Here is a 21,100-nt window from a genome sequence, read left to right on the forward strand (position 1 = left end):
ACAACATAATATTACTATTAGAATTTGATTCATCAACTTTTATTTTTTTCCTAACTAGAGTGACCCACCCTAGTGATCAGCCTTCTGTGTCTGACACGCCGTCGATTTTTGGTCTAAGGCACATACGAGTTCACACGATACTTTTTTACCGAACGAATGTTAAATGCAATCATATTAGTAAATTATATAATATGAGCGCATTTATATAACATAAGTAAATTAATAAAACTTATAAAAACTCGATAGAGAAATTCTTATTACCAAGTAATAAAAAGTAATACCACTCAAAGAAATATACGTCTTTTACTTTAATACTTAGTTTATTTCAAATCCAGCACATTGAATTAATAATATTTTTACTTGATTGTATTTCATCATACTTTAACTATACCTCGTCCAACATACTCTTATTTCGCTTCATCAATATATCATTAAGTCTTAAACCTATCATAATAAGAATTTTCCAAGAACAATTTCTAATCGAATCTCTTGTTTTCAGACGTCAACCACACTCGTGCTGCTGATACACTTATCTCTTCACACCGTTGATGAAGGCTACGCTATTAATCCCAGTAAGTATCTAAAATAACAAAAGAAATAATAATGGCGCCATTTTGAGGCCACTATTTTCGCGATAAGTATTTTAAAATAAGCCAAATTACTTCAATACACAGTATGACGGCGATTACGACGTTTTTGTATTATGATATAGTTCTTTCAATATGTTTGCACGCCGTCCGCATCTATTATCGAGGCAATACATAGGTTCAACTTTGTATAACTTTTTTTCTTTTATTTTCTTGTGTGAGGCCTTGATGGTTTAAATGTATTAAAGAAAAGCTGTGTAAAAAGGCTAACTATAAAGTTAACGATTATCTAGTTGATAAAAGGGCCTGGGACTAGTGCTAGACAGGCTACTTCTAATTAATTTGCGATATTTGTTTTAAAATAAGTGTTGTTTGATGATTTGCTATTTTAAAAGAGTACCGACAGTTTTTTACGCCGGCTTTTTCTCTCGGCCTACACCCTCTGTCTTCTTTGCCGATGAGTAGGGACGCCTACAAATTCAAAGTGAATGACGTGGAATAAGTGATACACGTATCTTATGTTCCATAATAAACATATTTTATATTTTATTTATATTTTTTACGGATATAAATTCAATAAACTCAGTGTCGTTTTGGTATATATATACTTTCTAGATCTTTGTATTGATTCGGAAATATATTCATTCGATACGCTGTAACAACAGCGAGAGGAAACCTGACCTTTTGATATAGAATTTAGATATAGATATAGAAAGAACTATATCGAAATATCCGTAGCGCTGATGTCGCTTTGGGACCTTGGGATCTCGTGGTACAAGAACTCAGCGCTGAAGTTGGGATCGCAATCATAGATACTTTGAGTTACAGCTCATATCTATTGTCTAATCAATCAAATTTTTTTTAATTTTTTTTTTATTGGACAATTCACACCAATTGACCTAGTCCCATGCTAAGCTGGTGAAGCTTGTGTTATGGGTACTAGGCAACGGATATACATACATATTATAGATAGATAGACATATAAATACATATTTAAACACCCAAGACCTAAGCACAACACCAAATGCTCATCACATCGATGTTTGTCTCAGCCGGGGATCGAACCCGGGACCCATGGGTTCGCAGTCAGGGGTACTAACCACTAGACCAATGAGCCGCCACTAAATCAATGAATAGATTTTATTTCTATATTTTTACACACGCTCGTAGTGTAAACCATCTCATAACCAAATAACGATGTGTGTCAGAAGGCTATGGATATCACATTCACCTTTCGCGTATTGTATATGTCGATGAACTTAGGAAAAAAATATTGTGATCGTAAACAAAATGGCAATTAAAAGTTAAGAGCTCTTTTATTTGATTCTATGAAAAAACAATTAACAGAATATAACTGAAAGGAAATTAATTAGAAAAGGAAGCCGAATTGTATTAAGAAATAATTTTGAGTTATAAGCGTCTCAATTTGCAAAACTAATTATGAATTTTACCTTGTTTACGAAATATTGGTATTCTCGCAATTCTCTAGTTAACTTAAAAATGTTTAAGACAGTCCAGTCTTAGAGTCCCAGGCGTGTACCGACAGTTTTGTCAATGAATGCTTCTTTTGTTTTTTAAGCCTACGAGATTTGACTTTTTCTAGAAAAAAAAATGTCAAATCACTAAAATATTTTAACACTGCATTAATTTGTTTTATTGAAATAATATAATTCTCTTCTTAAAAATATTTAGTCAATCCGTTCTAAGAGACCCAGACATACAACCGACGTCCATGAATACTTCTTTTGTTTTTTTAAGCCTACGAGATTTGACTTTTTCTAGAAAAAAATGTCAAATCACAAAAATATTTTAACACTGCATTAATTTGTTTTATTGAAATAATATAATTTTCTTCTTAAAAATGTTTAAGAGTCCCAGGCATACAACCAACGTCCATGAATGCTTGCTTCTTTTGTTTTTTTAAGCCTTTGACTTTTTCTAGTAAAAAATGTCAAATGACTAAAATATTTTAACACTGCATTAAATTGTTTTATTGAAATAATGTATTTTTATAATATAATTTTCTTCTAAACATAGCTTATTGGATTAACGTACGTAAAAACGTTGTATTTTGCCTGACTTCTTATTTGTTACGTATGTACTTCGAAAAATTGGTTCCTGAATAATGGATTAATGTTGAGAAATTGAACGCGGGATATCAAATGGAGAAGTTTACTTATAAGGTATAATCTTGTTATTTTTTGAATATCGAAGAATAAGGTTTTAAGGCGTTCTTTTGTTTTTTTTTTACCTTAGGCTTAGTGGCATTTAATAAAAGGTGTATAATTTCGTTTCCGGCTTTCTTGTATTTTTGGATGATCAACTACTTTTTACAAGAAAGTAGAACATACACATAAATATGTCTGACCCATTGAGTAGAACTTTTATTTAGAAAAGATATTGTAATATACCTTATAAGTAGATACCAATTATTACTTATAAGGAATATTACATTATTGCGAAATTTATAAATTTAAAAATGGAATACAAGTAAGTACCCTATTTTAAAGCGTAGGTAACTTTATACACCAACCCACAATGTATCATACTATTTCTTAAACATGGTATATATAACATACTATAAAAATTAATTACTTGAAGAATGTTAAGTACAGTTTATTTGTTTTTAAAGTGACCCGAGATTGGTGGATAGAATAATTTAATAGTCATTTATCATAATAACAATACATAATTTATACACTATAATATATGTTTAAGGAATTTCCTGTTTAAGGGCAGGCAAAGGAAAACATGTATAACGGTGCGTACAGACTATATAACATAACATGTTATACAACATTGCTATACAACATGTTTCAGATAATGTGGACACTGAATGTTATAAAACATGTTATAATAACATGTTAACCCAGCATCTACGTTTTTTTGTTTTTCTTTTGTTATTTAAAATGGTTATATAACATTGTTATATTGCATGTTGTTGAATAACAAGGTTAGGAACATAATGTGGACGTGTTATAAAACACAAGTTATATAATATGTTACATAGTCTGTACGCACCCTGAGGAAATTGCTATAAGCTTTTGTTTTTTAAACCTATTGAATACAAAGGAACATATCATCTTTATTTCATTGTATCGCATATCTTCGGCATTGAATATATTCTTTGTCAAAACCTGAATACATTTGATCCGAAATCGGAAGGATCATTTATATTCTTGTTATATTTACTAAAGATGGCAATATATACATATTTTACTATCCTAGTGTATATGTATATAACTTAGAAATCGTTTGGCATGTCTGGCTTTCTGCTATCCATTTTTGTCCATAATTGACTTAAAACTGGATTAATTTGTATAAGTATAAAATTAACCATAAGAAATATATTTATATATATTTTAGAGGGATGATGAGATTCTATGAGACTTTCATTTTCTGACTTGAATTAAGTCTAGATCGGACCAGAGACAGATTAATATTATACAAAAAAGACAGTAAAAGTTGTATGCGTCATGCCTGGCTAGGCTTTTTAATATGAATACATGGAATTTCACCATGTTTTCATTGGGGACAACCACATTCTTGTATTGAAAAAAAATCTGCAGGCACTTCTTTCAGGCAGGAATTTCTTGTTCTCCAAATATAACGGTAACTAAGAGACATAGTGTGTAAATAAAGAGAAAATAATTAAGAATGCATGCATAGATATACTAATAATCTGACGTATTTCGTGTTATATTTAGATATTAGATTTCTAAACAAGAATAATATACAATAATAATTCTAAACATATAGGGTATGTAGGTATTCTGTTTCAAGTGCACACCACATTAAAGAATTGGGTTGGCGCCTGGTAGATAGTACCGGTGACCACAGAGCTGGTAGAAAAGCTGTCAGCGTTTTTTTTAACTTTTTATTATTACTATGTAGGTTCAGAACGTTGTAAATAATATTTGATTATTAAGTTTACGTTTTAAAAAAGTCAACATAGATCTACATTTTTCTAAGTAACGAAAGCTTTATAACCAAAGCTATTAAAAGTGAAAAAATACGGTTTTTATCGTGCACTAGGTCATGAACATCATAAAACCCGCTCAACTAAGTTAATAAACCCGATGCAATCTCACTAAAAGCGCGTATTTAAAACAAGATATTTGCGAAGATACAAATAAGGGTAAAGTATTTCTGCCTAATACTAACATATTACTACCAATAAATATTGTAATTCATAGGAAGGGATAGGTATATAATTCGTTATGGTTTTATATTATTATGTAAATTGCCTGAAATATTACGTTGCAAAAATTCTTGCCAACATACACAAAATGTATGCGAACTAGTTGGAAATATATAACTATACGGGAAACAATTCATTCACAATCATTTTTTAATTATTTGTAATCTTAGATTTATTCCTTATGAAGTTTGTACAAAGCGTGTTTTCGATATCTAATATTCAAAGTTACTCTTCAGATTCTCTTAAGTTTTAATTGTCAGATGTCGATCTTATTTCGTATATTTAGGACATTAATACTTAATGTTTCTAATTATGCTTTGTTTATTTTTCGAGATTTATTGAGATTTTGTTTATGTCTCTGCCCCGGTATCGTGATATAATAATTTATTTGAAGTCAGTGTATGGGTCACAGGACAAACATGTTTCTACGTCTTTCTGTTTTATTGAATTTTTGAAGTGAAACTTCTTTATCGGGGTTGGAAAAAAATTTAGTGTAACATTTTTTCGTTACGCGTCACATGTTTCCGTTACGCGCCATCTTTTGAAGTGAAACTTCTTTATCGACGTACCTATGGGAGAAATTTTGTAGCAGGTTACGCGCCATGTTGCTTTTTGAAGTCAAACTTCTTTATCGGCGTTGGAAAAAAATTACACACATTTGTCACATTTTTCGGTAACGCGCCATCTTTTTCTTGTCCCTACCACGGTTGATCCGAAGAGATTCGAAGCCATTAATAACAAAAATATATAATAACGATAGCAATGATAGTAATACTAATAATTCTATTACAATTAATGAAATTCTGTAATAATCTTAGTACTACATAGTAGTACAATAATAAGTTAAAATTAAATAATTGTATTTGTATTCATGTCTATGATAATAAAAGCCTTTTGTTAAACTTTATCTAATTTAACTTTATTTAACCAATTTCTGTAAAGTTGCATATAGTAGATCATTTTTCGAAAAATAAGGTCATAAAGAAGTTTCACTTCTTACGTGTGTACACCTAGTACACGCACACATTTTTTTAAAGATACATACTCATATATATAACTTCTTTAACATTTAAAGAAAAAACCTTTTACCGGATTAAAGTTATGTATTATTATAAATTTACAATTATTTGACATAATTTATAATTAAATTTTAAATTTATCCGACGTTTCGCGTGCTTTACAGCGTGCGTGGTCACGGTCACGTGTCACCGTGACCGATGTGATTGTGTTAAATGTGTAAAGGTTATGTTAATCAAAGACAATTCTTTAACATTATTAAATTAAACTTGACTTAGTTGAAATAAGTATATACCATAAAGTGATATGGCCAATACTTATCACATATGTCTCTAACAACTTGTTTAAAATTATTCATCGATTTTTTAGTTTCCTGTGTCCTTATTATAAAACATGGACTAAAGTTAGTACCTTGTTACTGATAAATGATTTATTGAAGTGAAACATCTTTATCGGGGTTGGAAAAAAATTTAGTGTAACATTTTTTCGTTACGCGTCACGTTTTTCGGTTACGCGCCATGTTGCTTTTTGAAGTCAAACTTCTTTATCGGCGTTAGAATGAATTTTTTATCGACGTATGGGAGAAATTTTGTAGCAAATCGTCACGTTTTTCTTGTCCCTACCACGGTTGATCCGAAGAGATTCGAAGCCATTAATAACAAAAATATATAATAACGATAACAATGATAGTAATAATTCTATTACAATTAATGAAATTCTGTAATAATCTTAGTAGTAATAAGGTAAAATGAAATAATTGTATTTGTATTCATGTCTATGATAATAAAAGCCTTTTGTTAAACTTTATTTAACCAATTTCGTTAAGTTGCATATAGTAGATCATTTTTCGAAAAATAAGGTCATAAAGAAGTTTCACTTCTTACGTGTGTAAACCTAGTACACGCACACATTTTTGAAGTGAAACTTCTTTATCGGGGTTGGAAAAAAATTTTGTGTAACATTTTTTCGTTACGCGTCACATTTTTTTCTGTAAGTAGGTTTGTACAAACACTCTTACACGTCATGCATTTTTTTTTTAAACTAGATGAGTTCGACGTTTCCTATCTGACTACTCTGAGAAGAAACGCCGAGACAAACTCAGAGGTCACAGTCTCTTTTAAAGTCCAGACATAATCTTGGTCAGATCATGTGAAGATCATGTAGATTTTGATTGCAGTCTGAAATGGTCTTTTGAGGAAAGAACTACACAGATTGAGTGAACCTGTCAAGTCAGTGCACGCATTTGTCAGTAATCGTGCACTATGAGTTGTAGTAGTAGTTGTAAAGTTGTAATCTACTACGTTTTAATGAAAATTAAGCGTCAAGACACATGCGTAATAATGTACTGAAAGAGTATTTCTGCATGCGGTGAAGTGCTAGGTGGTGGCGTTTTGTCAAGTAGTGTACCTGACAAAACACAAGAGAGACAAAATTATAATTTTTTTTAATGGAATTTGTCTTGTATTCATTATATTAAGTATTGATCAAATTATTTATAGACAAGGGTAAGAATCCTCAAGGCTTATTAACATTTCGGTCAAGAAGAGACAGAAATTCAAATATAGAATCAGTGTGACGAAATAAAATGGAATCCTTAACATTCTCTGCCAAGTGTTTACCTGTCGGTAAAAACGTATAACTTCTTTTTAATACGGACTGCTTTATCGACGTAAAATCATGTTTAAACAAGATGCATCCAGATTTCTTAGTCTAAGTACATAACCAAATTGCACTTTGGAGTTTAGACAATCGTGGTCCGTCATGTTTACTGCAGATGCGACTCGGTACCGAGATTCGTGCTTAGAACTTTCGAAGTTACGACTCTGCTGCTTCTAATGCATTTGAGACGAGAATCTGAAACTACTGGAAAGTAGTCGTAAAACTTATCGAGCTACTGGTTCTATAATATATTGTAGGGTAGTCTTACAAACAAGCTTTATTATGAAGGGTAATTTTGAGCTAAAGCAGAACGGCGGGCTTCAAGTTTTGTATCCCTCTTAAAGGTTAATGTGCCCATAATATTTGTTATTAAAATATACAAACTTAACAAATAAAAACCAAAAGTCGTAAAAAGTTAATAACAATTTGAAATTGAAGGTTTTTGCTCTTGAATTCACAAATAACATTCAATAGTCATCATAATATTCTGTGCTCAATGCAAGATCATATGTAATATTCTATGCACTGAGATTAACTCTGTGATTATCTGTATCTGCAAGAGTTATTTCATCTTTTGACATAATATTTGTAGATAAATATCTTTTGTGGTCGTTTCAAGATAAATTTTTATGAAAAAGTTCAGTGTAAAAATTCTATCTTGTACATTAATTATTAAATAGATTTAAACGTTAAAAGGCCGGCAACGCACTCGCGAGCCCTCTGGCATTGTACAAAAAAGTGTACGTTTGAATCGAAGACTGTAAATTTGTTTAAATTATTGGTCATCTAATAAATTATTGATATACACGATCGCATATTGTCCTTTGTAAAATAAAAATGACAATTAAAATATGATGTGCCTAGTTAAAAATAAAATTACTGCTGAGAGGCAGAAGAAGTACAATGGAGAGTGTTTTGAAGAGTTGTTTGGGTCGACCCCTCCTGCCTTGTTTCAACACCGTCGTCCGTACGTCTTCTATGGTCTGCTTCACAAGACATTTTTCTTTGCGAACTAGCGAACTGTGGAATCGACACCCAACTCTTCCCTGGGAGATATGACCTCCAATTGTTTAAAAAAAGAATATACTCCTCAAAGGCCGGCAAGGCACCCACTAAAATGTGTGTCCATGGGCTTGCAATGACTGCCCTTTTCTAGCGTTCCATTTGCCCCTTTATCCTATACATTACAAAGAAAGTCGAACTCTGACTATATACTTGAAATATAATAATTAAAAATATTTTGGTGTTTTTTGCGGCTATGCACAAATATGCGATTTTTGTTATAATCGTTGTAACGGTGGGGCGCCGTGCATCGTAACTTTCAATTAGACTTCAGCAACGTCAAATCATTTTATAACTTTTCACAAGATCAGATTTTTATTTATCGAACTTTTTTGCTACATAATTAAAAATTAAAAGCTTCTTAAATAACATACAATTTATCAAAAATAAAATAAAGTTCACAAATTCTTTTGTATTTTAACACTTCAGTAGTCGCATAAGTATATAACATTTCATTTCATTTCATTAGCCTTTATTGCTGACACCCAGTACAATGTAATAACAATTATTTAAGTTACATAAAAAAACACTTAATTCTAGTACATAAAGAAAACTTAATCTAATACGTCATTGAAATATTAAAAGTTTGACTACTATTAAAAGTTTGACTTGACCCGTTTTAGGTAGTCAGCGTGTCCTGTGACACGTAGGCCTCTTGTTTCCATTATTTTCTGTTATTAGCTCTTCTTGTCCAAGCCTATTATCTTTATATCGTCTGCTCATCTCGTGCTCGGTCTTCCTCTTTTCCTTTTTCCATCACGTCAGTATATAACATACAACAAAATAAATATAACTGAACTTATTTAATTTTTTCATTCAGGTTGTTCCTGTATCCGGTTCACATCGGGCGGCGAAGGTGCACCTCGTGGAACTTTCAGCAGTCCAGATTACCCGCGAGCGTACCCACGCTCCCTCTGCTTGCTCTACACTTTTCTTGCTCAGCCTCATCAGATCGTTGAGATCGTGTTCACGGACTTTGACATTCACAAGGAACATCTAGAGTAAGTCACAACTTATGGAAGCGGGGGCTAGTTGTATTTTTTTTGTTTCTTGGCTACGGAAGCTTCCTTTGCATTTCGTACCAAGGATTTCGTACTGTTTAAAAAAGTTTTCATTTATCTAGTTTTCCAATTAGATAGGGTTAAAATTATAGTTGTCTTATTTAGACCTCTCTAAATTACCATTATTTGGGGAGGCCCCCGCAAATAATGGTCGAAATATATCGACTTTCCTTAATTATAATCTGATACAAGCTTACATTTTTTATATGCTTATAATTTGTTTGGGCTTTTAGTACACTTTTATTAGCTTTTTTATTACCCTGAAGAATTTCCGAATAAAGAATATGTAAGGAACCTTCAAGAAAAGAGCGTACCAATTCTTGAAAGGCCGCAACGCACTTGCGAGCCTTCTGGCAATGTGAGTGACCATGGGCGGCCGTATCACTTAACGTCAGATGAGCCTCCTGCAGAAATAAAGAACGTATGAAAGAAATTCAAATGTTTGTAAAAGAACGTGTCGAACAGCTACAGAACCTCAATTATAGAGGTAAACATTAAAAAAGTCTTAGAATCAAATCTCATTTAACCAGGCTTGAAAAGTCCCATTAATAGAGGATTTAAAAGTGCCGTGACCCGTGCAATTCTCAATAATAGACGTTTCTCACTTATCCAGGTCCCACTTAACCAGATTTCACTGTATTTATATTGTGTATTGAGGTGTGACCTCGTAAATCCATCCGTTTGATGTGTTTTAATATGATAAAGTATAGCGGGCGTGTTCAAATATCGAAGTTGTGTTTACCAAGATTTATTCCTGACATACCTTTTAATCAAGTGTATGTTAGTGTTTCTAACTAAACACAATATATTCTTTCAACTTCAATATTATATTTCCTACTCCCTTCACTCGCGCTAATTTGGTCGTAGCATATTTTATGTATAACGTATTCAATACATGGTCTATCCAACACCAGAAACTGTTAAATTTTAGGATCGCGTTCAACCAAATGTACAAACTCTTTAGCTTGATAATTTATTAAGTTTTTCATTAAGGTAAGCTAATAAATAATACATTTAAAACATGTGACAATAATTTAAATCCAAATAAATTTAATATAATTAAACTTAAAAACGTAAAACGATATTCCATCAAGTGCCGCGAAACTAGATAACCAAACAAATCATATTCCGAACATCTGTTGTAATGTCTGCCAATTTCCAAGGAATCTGGCAATTGACATGTAACACGAGTATCACTCTCGAAGTAGCACTAAAATCTACATAATGCACCAATTCACAATTTTGCTACACATTTGAGCAATAAGGAAACTCCTCCATTCGTAGCGTCGCTTTAATTGTGACTATATTAACAAGCGTTAAAAAGCAAATTAGGTGAAGAAAATACAGTTTTTGAACAGAATAAATACTATAAAAATTAAAGCAACCTTTAGAAATAATTCAACCAAATTTTAGAATACAAACAAAAGTATAGAAAAGGAGAAAATAAGAGTCGGTTAGAGGTTATTAACTCGGTATAGTGATTAACGTATCTGTATTCTATCCAAAATAGTAACAGAACAAATTTTTATCTGTATATATTTTCAGTCTTTTAAAATAGATAATGCTATAAAGTGCTGCCACTATTTCTTTGTTATATATAAAGTACAGAGTCAGCTCCTTCGCTCCAAATTGCGGTGGACTGGAACCTTTACTCCATCGTTCAAGGGCGACGATTTTGGGCGCAATAAACTTTATTCGACAATGAAGTGCCTTCGTCTACGTGGATCGTTTATCAGATTATTGCTTGTCATAAGACGTCTTTTCAGCGTATTCTTGCAATCAATATCTAGAGTTCATTAAACGTGTAATGAATTTCCAATTGTGATTCCTCTACAAGTTGTATGTAATTTTTAGTGCAATTAATAGTCTGATTATGAATTCGAAGACACTTATCAATTCACATATGTAGTAGCAATGGAAAATTAGGCACAATTTAAATTGAGCTTATTTTATACTATTTGGTATATTAAAACCAATACAACTCAGCTAAATTATGCCATATTAGTTAAGGACTGTACAAGGAAGCATAGGTTAATTTTTAGCTTCTTAATGTACCAATATCGAGCAGTGCCTTCAGCGTGTGACTCTCATCCCTGAGGTCGTAGGTTCGATCCCCGGCTGTGCACCAATGGACTTTCTTTCTATGCACATATAACAACGCGAACGGTGTAATATCGCGAGGAACCTGGCTTGCCTTAGACCCAAAAAGTCGGCGTGTGTCAAGCACAGGAGGCTGATCACCTACTTGCCTATTAGATTGACAAATGATCATGAAACAGATACAGAAATCTGAGGCCCAGACCTAAAAAGGTTGAAGCGCTACTGATTTATTTCATTTAATGTTTATATACAAAGCACCACTATGCCTCAAGTAACAGTTAACTCCTATTGAACGACACGTTAGAATTTTTTAAATACAACTTCAACTTATCAAAGACATATTAAATCGATTCCATTACTACAAATGTATTGGATACAATCTAATTCCCAAATAGCGTCTAATCACGTCAAATTGTGCCCCAATTACGAGTAAATTAATGTTCTACAATACTCATTGTTATTTCAAGATACATTTGTTTCTTTTCTATGTTATTAACAGAATTAATGGCAAACTTATAGTACAAATTCGACTAATTTTTTTTGAAGTTGCACCTATACCAAATTGTATTAGATTTTACTATTCCCTGCCTAGAATCTATGTAACTCAGTTAAAACGAGCGATTAAATTTCATTATATGATAGCAGGTATATAGTAATTACTAACACTAGTTACTGTATAATTGAAAAATATATGGAACATACTATGTTGAAGTATATATAATGTAAACTTCATTTGTTTCAAGAAAACGTTAACAATTCCATAGAAAAATGTTGTGTGCATCTCCTTGAGTAATCGATAGTAAATAAATAGTAATTTAAATTTGCACATTTTCATTTACTCACCACATTTTAAGTGCCCGTCAACACATTACGGCATGCTTTAATTAATTAATTTATTTATTTATTTATTTACACTTCGTTGCTAAAAACAATAAATCAAACACAATACAAAAAACATAATAAGGGATGCAACGGGCGGCCTTATCGCTAATAAGCGATCTCTTCCAGGCAACCCTAGTTAAAGAAAAAACTAAAAACAAAGAAACATGATTCGTGCGAGAAGTGCAGAAACAGATATTATATAAAAAATACATATATACATTGTACCTTAATCTAAAGTAATACAAAAAGAAAAAAAATTAACAACAGACTAAAAACTTAAAAGCTAATCTTACAAATACATGGACAGCAAATAGTTATGTAAAAGGAAACATAAGATTTATACAAGTCACGATTGATCAGGATAGGATAAGGTTAAGAAATATTTATGCAGAAGAGTTTTAAAAGATGATAGAGAGGTAGCCAATCGTACGGAGTCGGGCAGCGTATTCCACAACTTAATGGCGGAGATCGTGAATGAATTGCCTAAGAAGGATGAAGTGTGAGATGGAATTTCCAATAAACGTCTATTAGAAGAGCGTAACATATAGTTAGAAGGACCTAAGAATTTAAAGTGATTTTTGAGATAAGAAGGGGTTTTCGGATTGAAAAGAATTGAGTATAGAAGTTGAAGAAGATGAGCGTGACGTCTGAATCGAATAGGTAGCCACCCCAGCTGCCTGCGGAATTTAGACACATGGTCATATTTCCTAAGACCAAATATGAACCGAATGCAGAAATTCTGCAGGCGTTCGATCTTGTCAAGTAGCTCTTCGTTCAAATCAGAGGAGCATGAGTCCGCATAATCGAGAATAGGAAGCAGAAGAGACTGCGCTAACATAGTTTTAGTGCGGATAGGAAGGAAATTAGAAAGACGTCTCAGAGTAAAAGAAGCGGCGTAAAGTTTACGGCTGATCTCCTTTACGTGATGACCCCAGGAAAACGTTTGGTCGAAGAAGACCCCAAGGTTTTTAACAGTCTTATTGAGGGCCAAGGCCACACCGTCAAGGTAAACACCAGGGAGCTGAGCCCATTTGACTCTTGAAATAAAGAAAGGGCTTCCGATGATGATGACTTGACTCTTGGCAGGATTAATTTGAAGACCAAAGTCTTTACTCCAGTTGGCTATGTTTTCAAGATCATCATTCATCGCCTGTATTGCAAGAGGAAGCTCTACGAGTGTCGACTGAACGTAGATTTGGAGGTCATCAGCGTAAAGGTGATAACTAGCGGATAGATGTGCAGTCAGGGTATTGATAAAGATAGAAAAAAGAAGAGGTGAAAGAACGCCACCCTGCGGAACACCAGCACTTATATTATTCCACTGAGAGTAAGCATCATTCATTTTAATACGCTTAGATAGCCGACGACCGTTTAGATAGCTATGAAACCAGTCAATAGCGGATGGACAGATATTCATAGAGCGAAGCAACCCAAGCAGAATTTCAAAGTTCACAGTATTGAAAGCATTGCTAAAGTCAAGCAGAGTGAGAACAGTGAGCTGCCCACCATCCATCCCTCGGCGAATGTCGTCACAAACTTTAACCAATGCCGTAGTCGTGCTATGCCCCGGGCGGAATCCCGATTGGAGAGGGTCTAGAATTGAGTTTTTATTCAGAAATCTGCTAAGCTGCGAGTGTATAAGGCGCTCTAGAGCTTTAGATAGGAATGGTAGAATAGAAATGGGCCGGAAGTCAGAAAAGTTAATGGGATCGGGCCGTTTGGGAATAGGAATAACTAAACTATCCTTCCAAGAAGTAGGGAATTTACCACTAGTAACTGAATAATTAAAAATATGAGTAATAACTTGAAGAATAGCTGGCAAGATAGGTAAGATCATAGCACGACTAACTTCATCACATCCAACAGCATCCGACGAGATAGACTGGATGCAACCCTCCACTTCGCGCTCGGTGAATTCAGTGAAATTAAAAGGCATGAAGTTTGGAGTTGGAAGAGAAGCTAGTTTATTGATTGTCTTCCTAAGAGAAGACTTATCGTGGGCAGGAGAACAGGTGAAGTGAGAGTTAAGGTTGTTTATATCTATTGCTGAAGAAATAACATTCTGTGCCGATCTGCCAATCCCCAAGGTTTTGAGGAACTTCCAGATTTTTGAGGTGTCGCCATTGGATACTGAGTCGTGGATATGTTGCCTTTGAGCATCACGACAGCGAGTATTACAACGATTGCGAACTACTTTATATTTTTCGCGCTCCGCATCAGATTTGGCAGTTCTCATTTTAGCTATGGCTCTGTTTTTTTTGTGAATCAATCTTTTAATCTCATCAGAGAGCCAGGGAGCAGGTAAATGTTTAAGTTTAACTCGTCTCAATGGGGCGTGCTTATCATAGAGGTTTGTGATGGAAGAAGTGAACAACTCAACTTTGTCGTCGAGGTAAGCTAAGTCGTACAGACCACTCCAGTCAATTTTGGATGCATCACTGAGCAGGCTATCATGGTCGATTCCACCAAAGCTGCGACGCATAACCACCGTGGGCTTCTGCTTGGGTGGCTTCGCCTTAAAGGAGAGATAGAGAAGGTCATGGTGAGAGAAGGCGACAGCAGGAAGTTGCCCATGCTTAGTGACTAGGTGAGGAGAGGAAACAAAAATAAGATCCAAAAGTGACGGAGTAAAACCGGGGGAATTTATTTAATCTTTCGTTTAAAACAGTACTTCATTCTGCTCCTAACTTCGTTTGCTTCGAATTGGAAACGTATTGAGAATTAAGAAATTGAATTGAAGCTTATTTTGTTGTTAGAACTAAGAAGACTTTACTTTGTACTAATTCAATTTTACCGATAATGAAACAAAAGACTGTCTCGATACATCTTATATCTCGTAGATTTCGAATTACCACCATTAAAGCAAGTCCTAGACATCCGTTGAAGTCATAATGCTGGTACTAAAAATATATTAGGGTTAGGGTTAGGGTAGAAGGACTCCTTTCTCCGCAATTAGACTCGTGGTTGGTCCGTTGTGCGTGCGAGTCCTGGCTAATTTAGCCAGCCTAGTTCCTTCCAGAAGCACAGAAGTCTCCTGGGCACTTCACAGGCTTCCCGGAGCGACCTCACCGTTCCGAGGATTTTTTCACGTTGATTAGCCACAGCCTCGCATTCCAGGACTACGTGGGTGACTGTTTCCTCTGCGCTGAAACAGCCTCTGCACAGGGGGCTGTCTGTCGCGCCTAGGATAAAAAGATGTTTATTTAGGAGGCAATGACCCGTTATTGTCCCTATCATTATTTTAAGGTTGGTTCTATTTAAGTTAAGTAGTCGCTTTGTCAGTTGCGGGTTTACTGATGGCAGAGCCACTTTGGACTGTCTGCAGGCCGCACCATGCGACCATCGTTGTTGCTGGAGTTCAGCGGATCTCTGGCGGATCCAGGTTCGCACCAGCGAGAAGGGCAAAGGAAGGAGCGGATACGGGCCAGCAGGCATCATTCCGGAGCCTCTTCTCGCAAGCTCGTCCGCAGCATCATTGCCGAGAGATCCACTGTGTCCCTTTATCCACTGCAAGGTAACCCTATTGGTTCGGGTTATAACCTCCAGTGCTTCATGACACTCCAGTATTAGTTTGCTGTTGGTTTTTTTGTTTCCGAGCGACATCAGCACGGATGCACTGTCGGATACGAATTTAATGCAAAAGTCATTAATCCCTAGCCGCTGCACGGCTCTGGCTGCTTCGGTTAAGGCGACACATTCACATTGAAAGATCGTGCTCTGTGTGCCCAAGGGTAGGTGTATGTTGATGTTGAGATCAAGAGAGAATATGCCAGCGCCTGAGCCAGATCCTGTTTTGGATCCATCTGTATATATACGTAGCTCATTTACGGTCGACCGATCATGTTCCTCTTCTCTCAGTTGTATATGATATTTCCTGTTAAATATTAATTGGTTAGTGATTCTATCACAGGGCGCAGCAATAAGAGGTTGATACTCTATTGCCCTGTTGAGAATCGCTGTGTGTGTACTGTGGTACTAAAAATATATTATATTCATTTTCTTTTTCAAATGAATAAGCAGAAAATATTCAGTAAATATTTATATCTTACAAAACAGCGTCGTCATTTTTATTTCATTAAGTACGTTGGATATTAAGTAAAAACGTTAAATGGATAGCCCTACAATTATATGTATTTACAAGAAATATTAGTACCTAAAGATTAACTAAATTCTAAATTATTCTTTCTTACTCATGTTTCATACAAAAACATTTTTATATTTTTTCTGTCTTTAAACTTAAACATTATCTCAAAAAAAGTTCGCGTAAGGATTTTTAAGTGCAATTGATAAGCCATGGATTGATGGCATATTTCGATCGATCAATAAATTCCTCGATTTATTATTTGTTACTAAGTGACCAGCGATTTCATTTCCGTTACGAATGAATTCGAGAATTAAATTTTATAAGGTTTTCCAATCTGGATTAAAACGGTCGAAATCATTGGTCTTGATGTTATTGTGTAGTTTTCTCAATGCATAAATAAAAATAATAAATCAGTGGCACCACAACCTCTTTAGGTCTTGGCCTCAGATTTCTGAATCTGTTTCATGATCATTTTTAAATCTAATAGACAACTAGGTGATCAGCCTCCTATGCCTGACACACGCCGTCGACTTTTTGGGTCTATGACATGTCGGTTTCCTCACGATGTTTTCCTTTACCGTCCGAGCAAATGTTTAATGCGCACATAGAAAGAAAATCCATTGGTGCACAGCCGGGGATCGAACCTACAACCTCAGGTATGAGAGTCGCACGCTGAAGCCACTAGGCCAACACTGCTCTCTCAATGCATAGTACATGTTATACAAAAAAAATATTTAAACGAAAGTATGCAGCGTTCGAATATTATATCAACATAAATATTATATGTATCAGAATTTATACACATTTATTATCGAGTTTCTATAGTAAGGGCTCCTATCTTTTATTTGGGCGTCGTTTGTCTCAGTCCTGTTACACTATTGTTAGTAATAAATTGTATACCTATGCGAAAGAAGAATTGCGCCATTTCGCTGTAGTTGTATTTACGTGGTGGAAACATGTATATGTTGTAACGTATGTATTCGTACAAACAATTATTTAGAATTTAAAAAAGGAACGACATTAAAGGGCTGATAATGAAAATCACGGTCACTATATTTGTGGTCGCACTTTTGTGCTCGTTTTTTTTTATTTCTAGATTGGGACAAAACGTATATTTGAAATCGCATTAGTTGAAGAAGAATTTAATACTAGAAAGGTCCTAATTTTCCTCCTTTTCTACCGCATAGCCATAAATCATTCAAATTCTTCGAAATCTTAATATAAAATTTCTCAAGCAAGAAATAATCGTAAGAATCGTTTGTTAAATTAGATTTCCATTAAAAATCAGACACGTATTAATACTCTATGAAGAACATCTCATCCTGAGACATCGGATATCTCGCGAAAATAGGTATACCTTTGTATACCTATGCGAAAGAAGAATTGCGCCATTTCGCTGTAGTTGTATTTACGTGGTGGAAACATGTATATGTTGTAACGTATGTATTCGTACAAACAATTATGTAGAATTTAAAAAAGGAACGACATTCAATGGCTGATAATGAAAATCACGGTCACTATATTTGTGGTCGTTTTTTTATATCTAGATTGGGACAAAACGTATATTTGAAATGGCATTAGTTGAAGAAGAATTTAATACTAGAAAGGTCCTAATTTTAAATCTCCTTTTCTACCGCACAGCCATAAATCATTTAAATTCTTCGAAATCTTAATATAAAATTTCTCAAGCAAGAAATAATCGTAAGAATCGTTTGTTAAATTAGATTTCCATTAAAAATCAGACACGTATTAATACTCTATGAAGATATTCTCATCCTGAGACATCGGATATCTCGCGAAAATAGGTCATTGCGACAGATATTTTATATCTAAGTAGATATTAAGTTTACACAAAGAATATTTAAGTGATTGTTTATGCTTTGATTAAATTATATGTTTTTCTGTCTATACTTTATTGAAGTCGTCATTTGTTTTATACCGTTTCCGAGATTGCTTAGTGATAAAACCACCAAGGCACGAAGCCGTCCAATTTATATTTAGGGGAAAGTTGGATAATACCGCGCAGTCGATAATTCCGCGCGGCAGCGTAAGTCAAAAACTATCATATTTATTTCGTCACTCCTTATAATTTTTCGTGTACTTTCGGAAAGAGATAAATAATACTGTATTTATATTGTAATACTTTAATACTATAGATATTAATGCTTGTATACTGTAGAATTTATTTCAGAATACGTTTATACAAACTATAATATATTCCATATAATTTTGAGGTTAAAAATTAAAATGACCTAGTTAGATAATTCCGCGCGAATAGGGCGCGAAATTGTAAACTATGGAAAGTATGTTTCATTTACATTAACTAGTTTATACCTCGATAAAAGAGTAATGTATATACTGATTTAATTTCTAGAAAGAGATAGGTCTCCCTATCTTCACACAAGAAAATTACTTAGAATGGTATTAACTTTTTATTTTTACTTTTATTGTATGCAATAAATGTGGGCACGATATTATCAGACCAGTTTGACAATACCGCGTCTTTATTTTTTTTGGAAATTAACAATAATAACATTTTGTTTATATTTTGGAAGTTTTTGTTATACAGTATGCATACCTGAATAAATGTCCTACTAATTACTCTATTTTGTGTCTTTTAATATCAAACAGTTTCCAAATTATAGGTCCAAGTCCTTAGAGGCTTGGTATTATCCAACTCTCCCCTACAATTGTATTGTTTCCTTAATCAGTACACGGATTTATATCCACCCCAATAAGCGGGTTTAATCATATTCTAATATTTTTTTCTTACAAAGGTTGCCTTAAAAAGGCTGTTAGTTGCTTTCGATAAATTTTAATTCTCTCGTTGCAGTAGTTTTGTAATGCAATAAATACTATTTTATCTCGTATTTTTTTTAAATTTCGAACATCATAACGTCGTACTCAGGTTTTATTAAACCTCATTATACCAATTGGCCCAGATTGTCACATTATTACACTAATGTTGATCTGATAAATCCTTAAATTCCGAATATAAATCAGGAATTCGTATGTATTCAAGTAACTGAATTTGAAATATATTCAATAACAAACACGCAGATATGGTCTCGTATGAAAATGTAATGCGCAGATTTTACCTTAAAAAGGTTTTGCTCAATGGGGGACTTAGAGTCTGTGGAAAGAAAACCGTCGTGGGATTTGAGGTCGCAGCAGTGCTAAATTACCTTTTTTATGTTGCCAACACTGTTACGTCTTTATAGTTCGACCATCATCTTGATACTTAGCATTAAATTAAAAGTATACAATTTTTGTGTTTAAATAAAATGACGCGAAAGTATTATATTCGCATAATCGCCATCATCTCTTTCCGCACAGACTCCATATGATAGATATCTCTCGCAGTTTTATCCGTGTTATTTCAGTCTGTTCCATAACCTATAATTGGACTATAAAACACAATACTAATTTTTCTAGGATCAGTTCCTGAGATATGTACAAATAATGCAATAAATACTATTTTACCTCGTATTTTTTTAAATTTCGAACGTCATAACATCGTCCGCAGGTTTTATTAAATCTCATTATACAGGTGTGGCCCAGATTGTCACATTATTACACTAATGTTATTGATCTGATAAATCTTTACATTCCGATTATAAATCAGGAATTCGTATGTATTCAAGAATTTGAAATATATTCAATAACATATTATATATAAACATAGTATAAGAGCAATACTTGCTTGTAAATTATTGAAGTTATTATGTTCTTAAAGTAAATGTTTGAGTTCTACAGACAAATTGCAAGGATATTACTGAAATATAAATCAACACACCGTCAAAAGGCTGAGAAGTAGTTTATTTATGCTATTAATATTGTATGGCAGGAACGAATTGGCTCTCATAATTCAGTGTTTCGTAAATCATTTTAGTACGTTATTGAATCACCTTAGATGGTTTATACACGAAAAATGCTGGATTTAGCTGGGGGCTCCCAGGCCCCAAATTATTTCAGTCGTGTTTTCCAATATATTTTTTTGTGAAACAAAGAATAGATTATTTTATTATAATAATCTCTATTCTGGGAGTTTCTCTTTTGGGGCTGCACATGAAATAAATATAATAATAATTATATTACATTTTATTGTTAGAAATGCCTGAAATCATTAAATCAATGAATACAAATGTAAGCCAATTTTATATATATATAGTAGACATATTACTATATATATATAAAATTAGCGATCTAGCGAACTGTGGAATCGGCTCCCGGGGGGGGGGGTCTTCCCTCAGAAATACGACCTCCAAATGTTCAAAAAGCGAGTCTACTCCTCCCTCAAAGACCGGCAACGCACCCACTAAAAATGGGTGTCTATGGGCTGCGCAGACAGCCCTTTTTGGTCGTCCCGCAAGCTCGTTTGCCCCCCTATTTTAGAAAAAAAAAATATTAAAGAATCAGTTATTAAAAGTATGTAATTTACACAAAA

General features: G+C 33.8%; 1 protein-coding gene across 1 annotated transcript in view; it reads left to right on the forward strand.

Moving 5' to 3' along the window:
• The window catches only part of LOC125055750 (suppressor of lurcher protein 1-like), an 84,794-nt gene that overhangs the window by 22,150 nt on the left and 41,544 nt on the right, over positions 1 to 21,100 (forward strand). The window contains exons 3-4 of the mRNA XM_047658308.1: positions 500 to 572; positions 9,347 to 9,527. Coding sequence (XP_047514264.1) covers positions 500 to 572; positions 9,347 to 9,527 — 254 coding nt within the window. The remainder of the gene's footprint in view (positions 1 to 499; positions 573 to 9,346; positions 9,528 to 21,100) is intronic.

This window comes from Pieris napi, chromosome 14 (genome assembly GCF_905475465.1).
Source record: "Pieris napi chromosome 14, ilPieNapi1.2, whole genome shotgun sequence".
NCBI classification, from domain to species: domain Eukaryota; kingdom Metazoa; phylum Arthropoda; class Insecta; order Lepidoptera; family Pieridae; genus Pieris; species Pieris napi.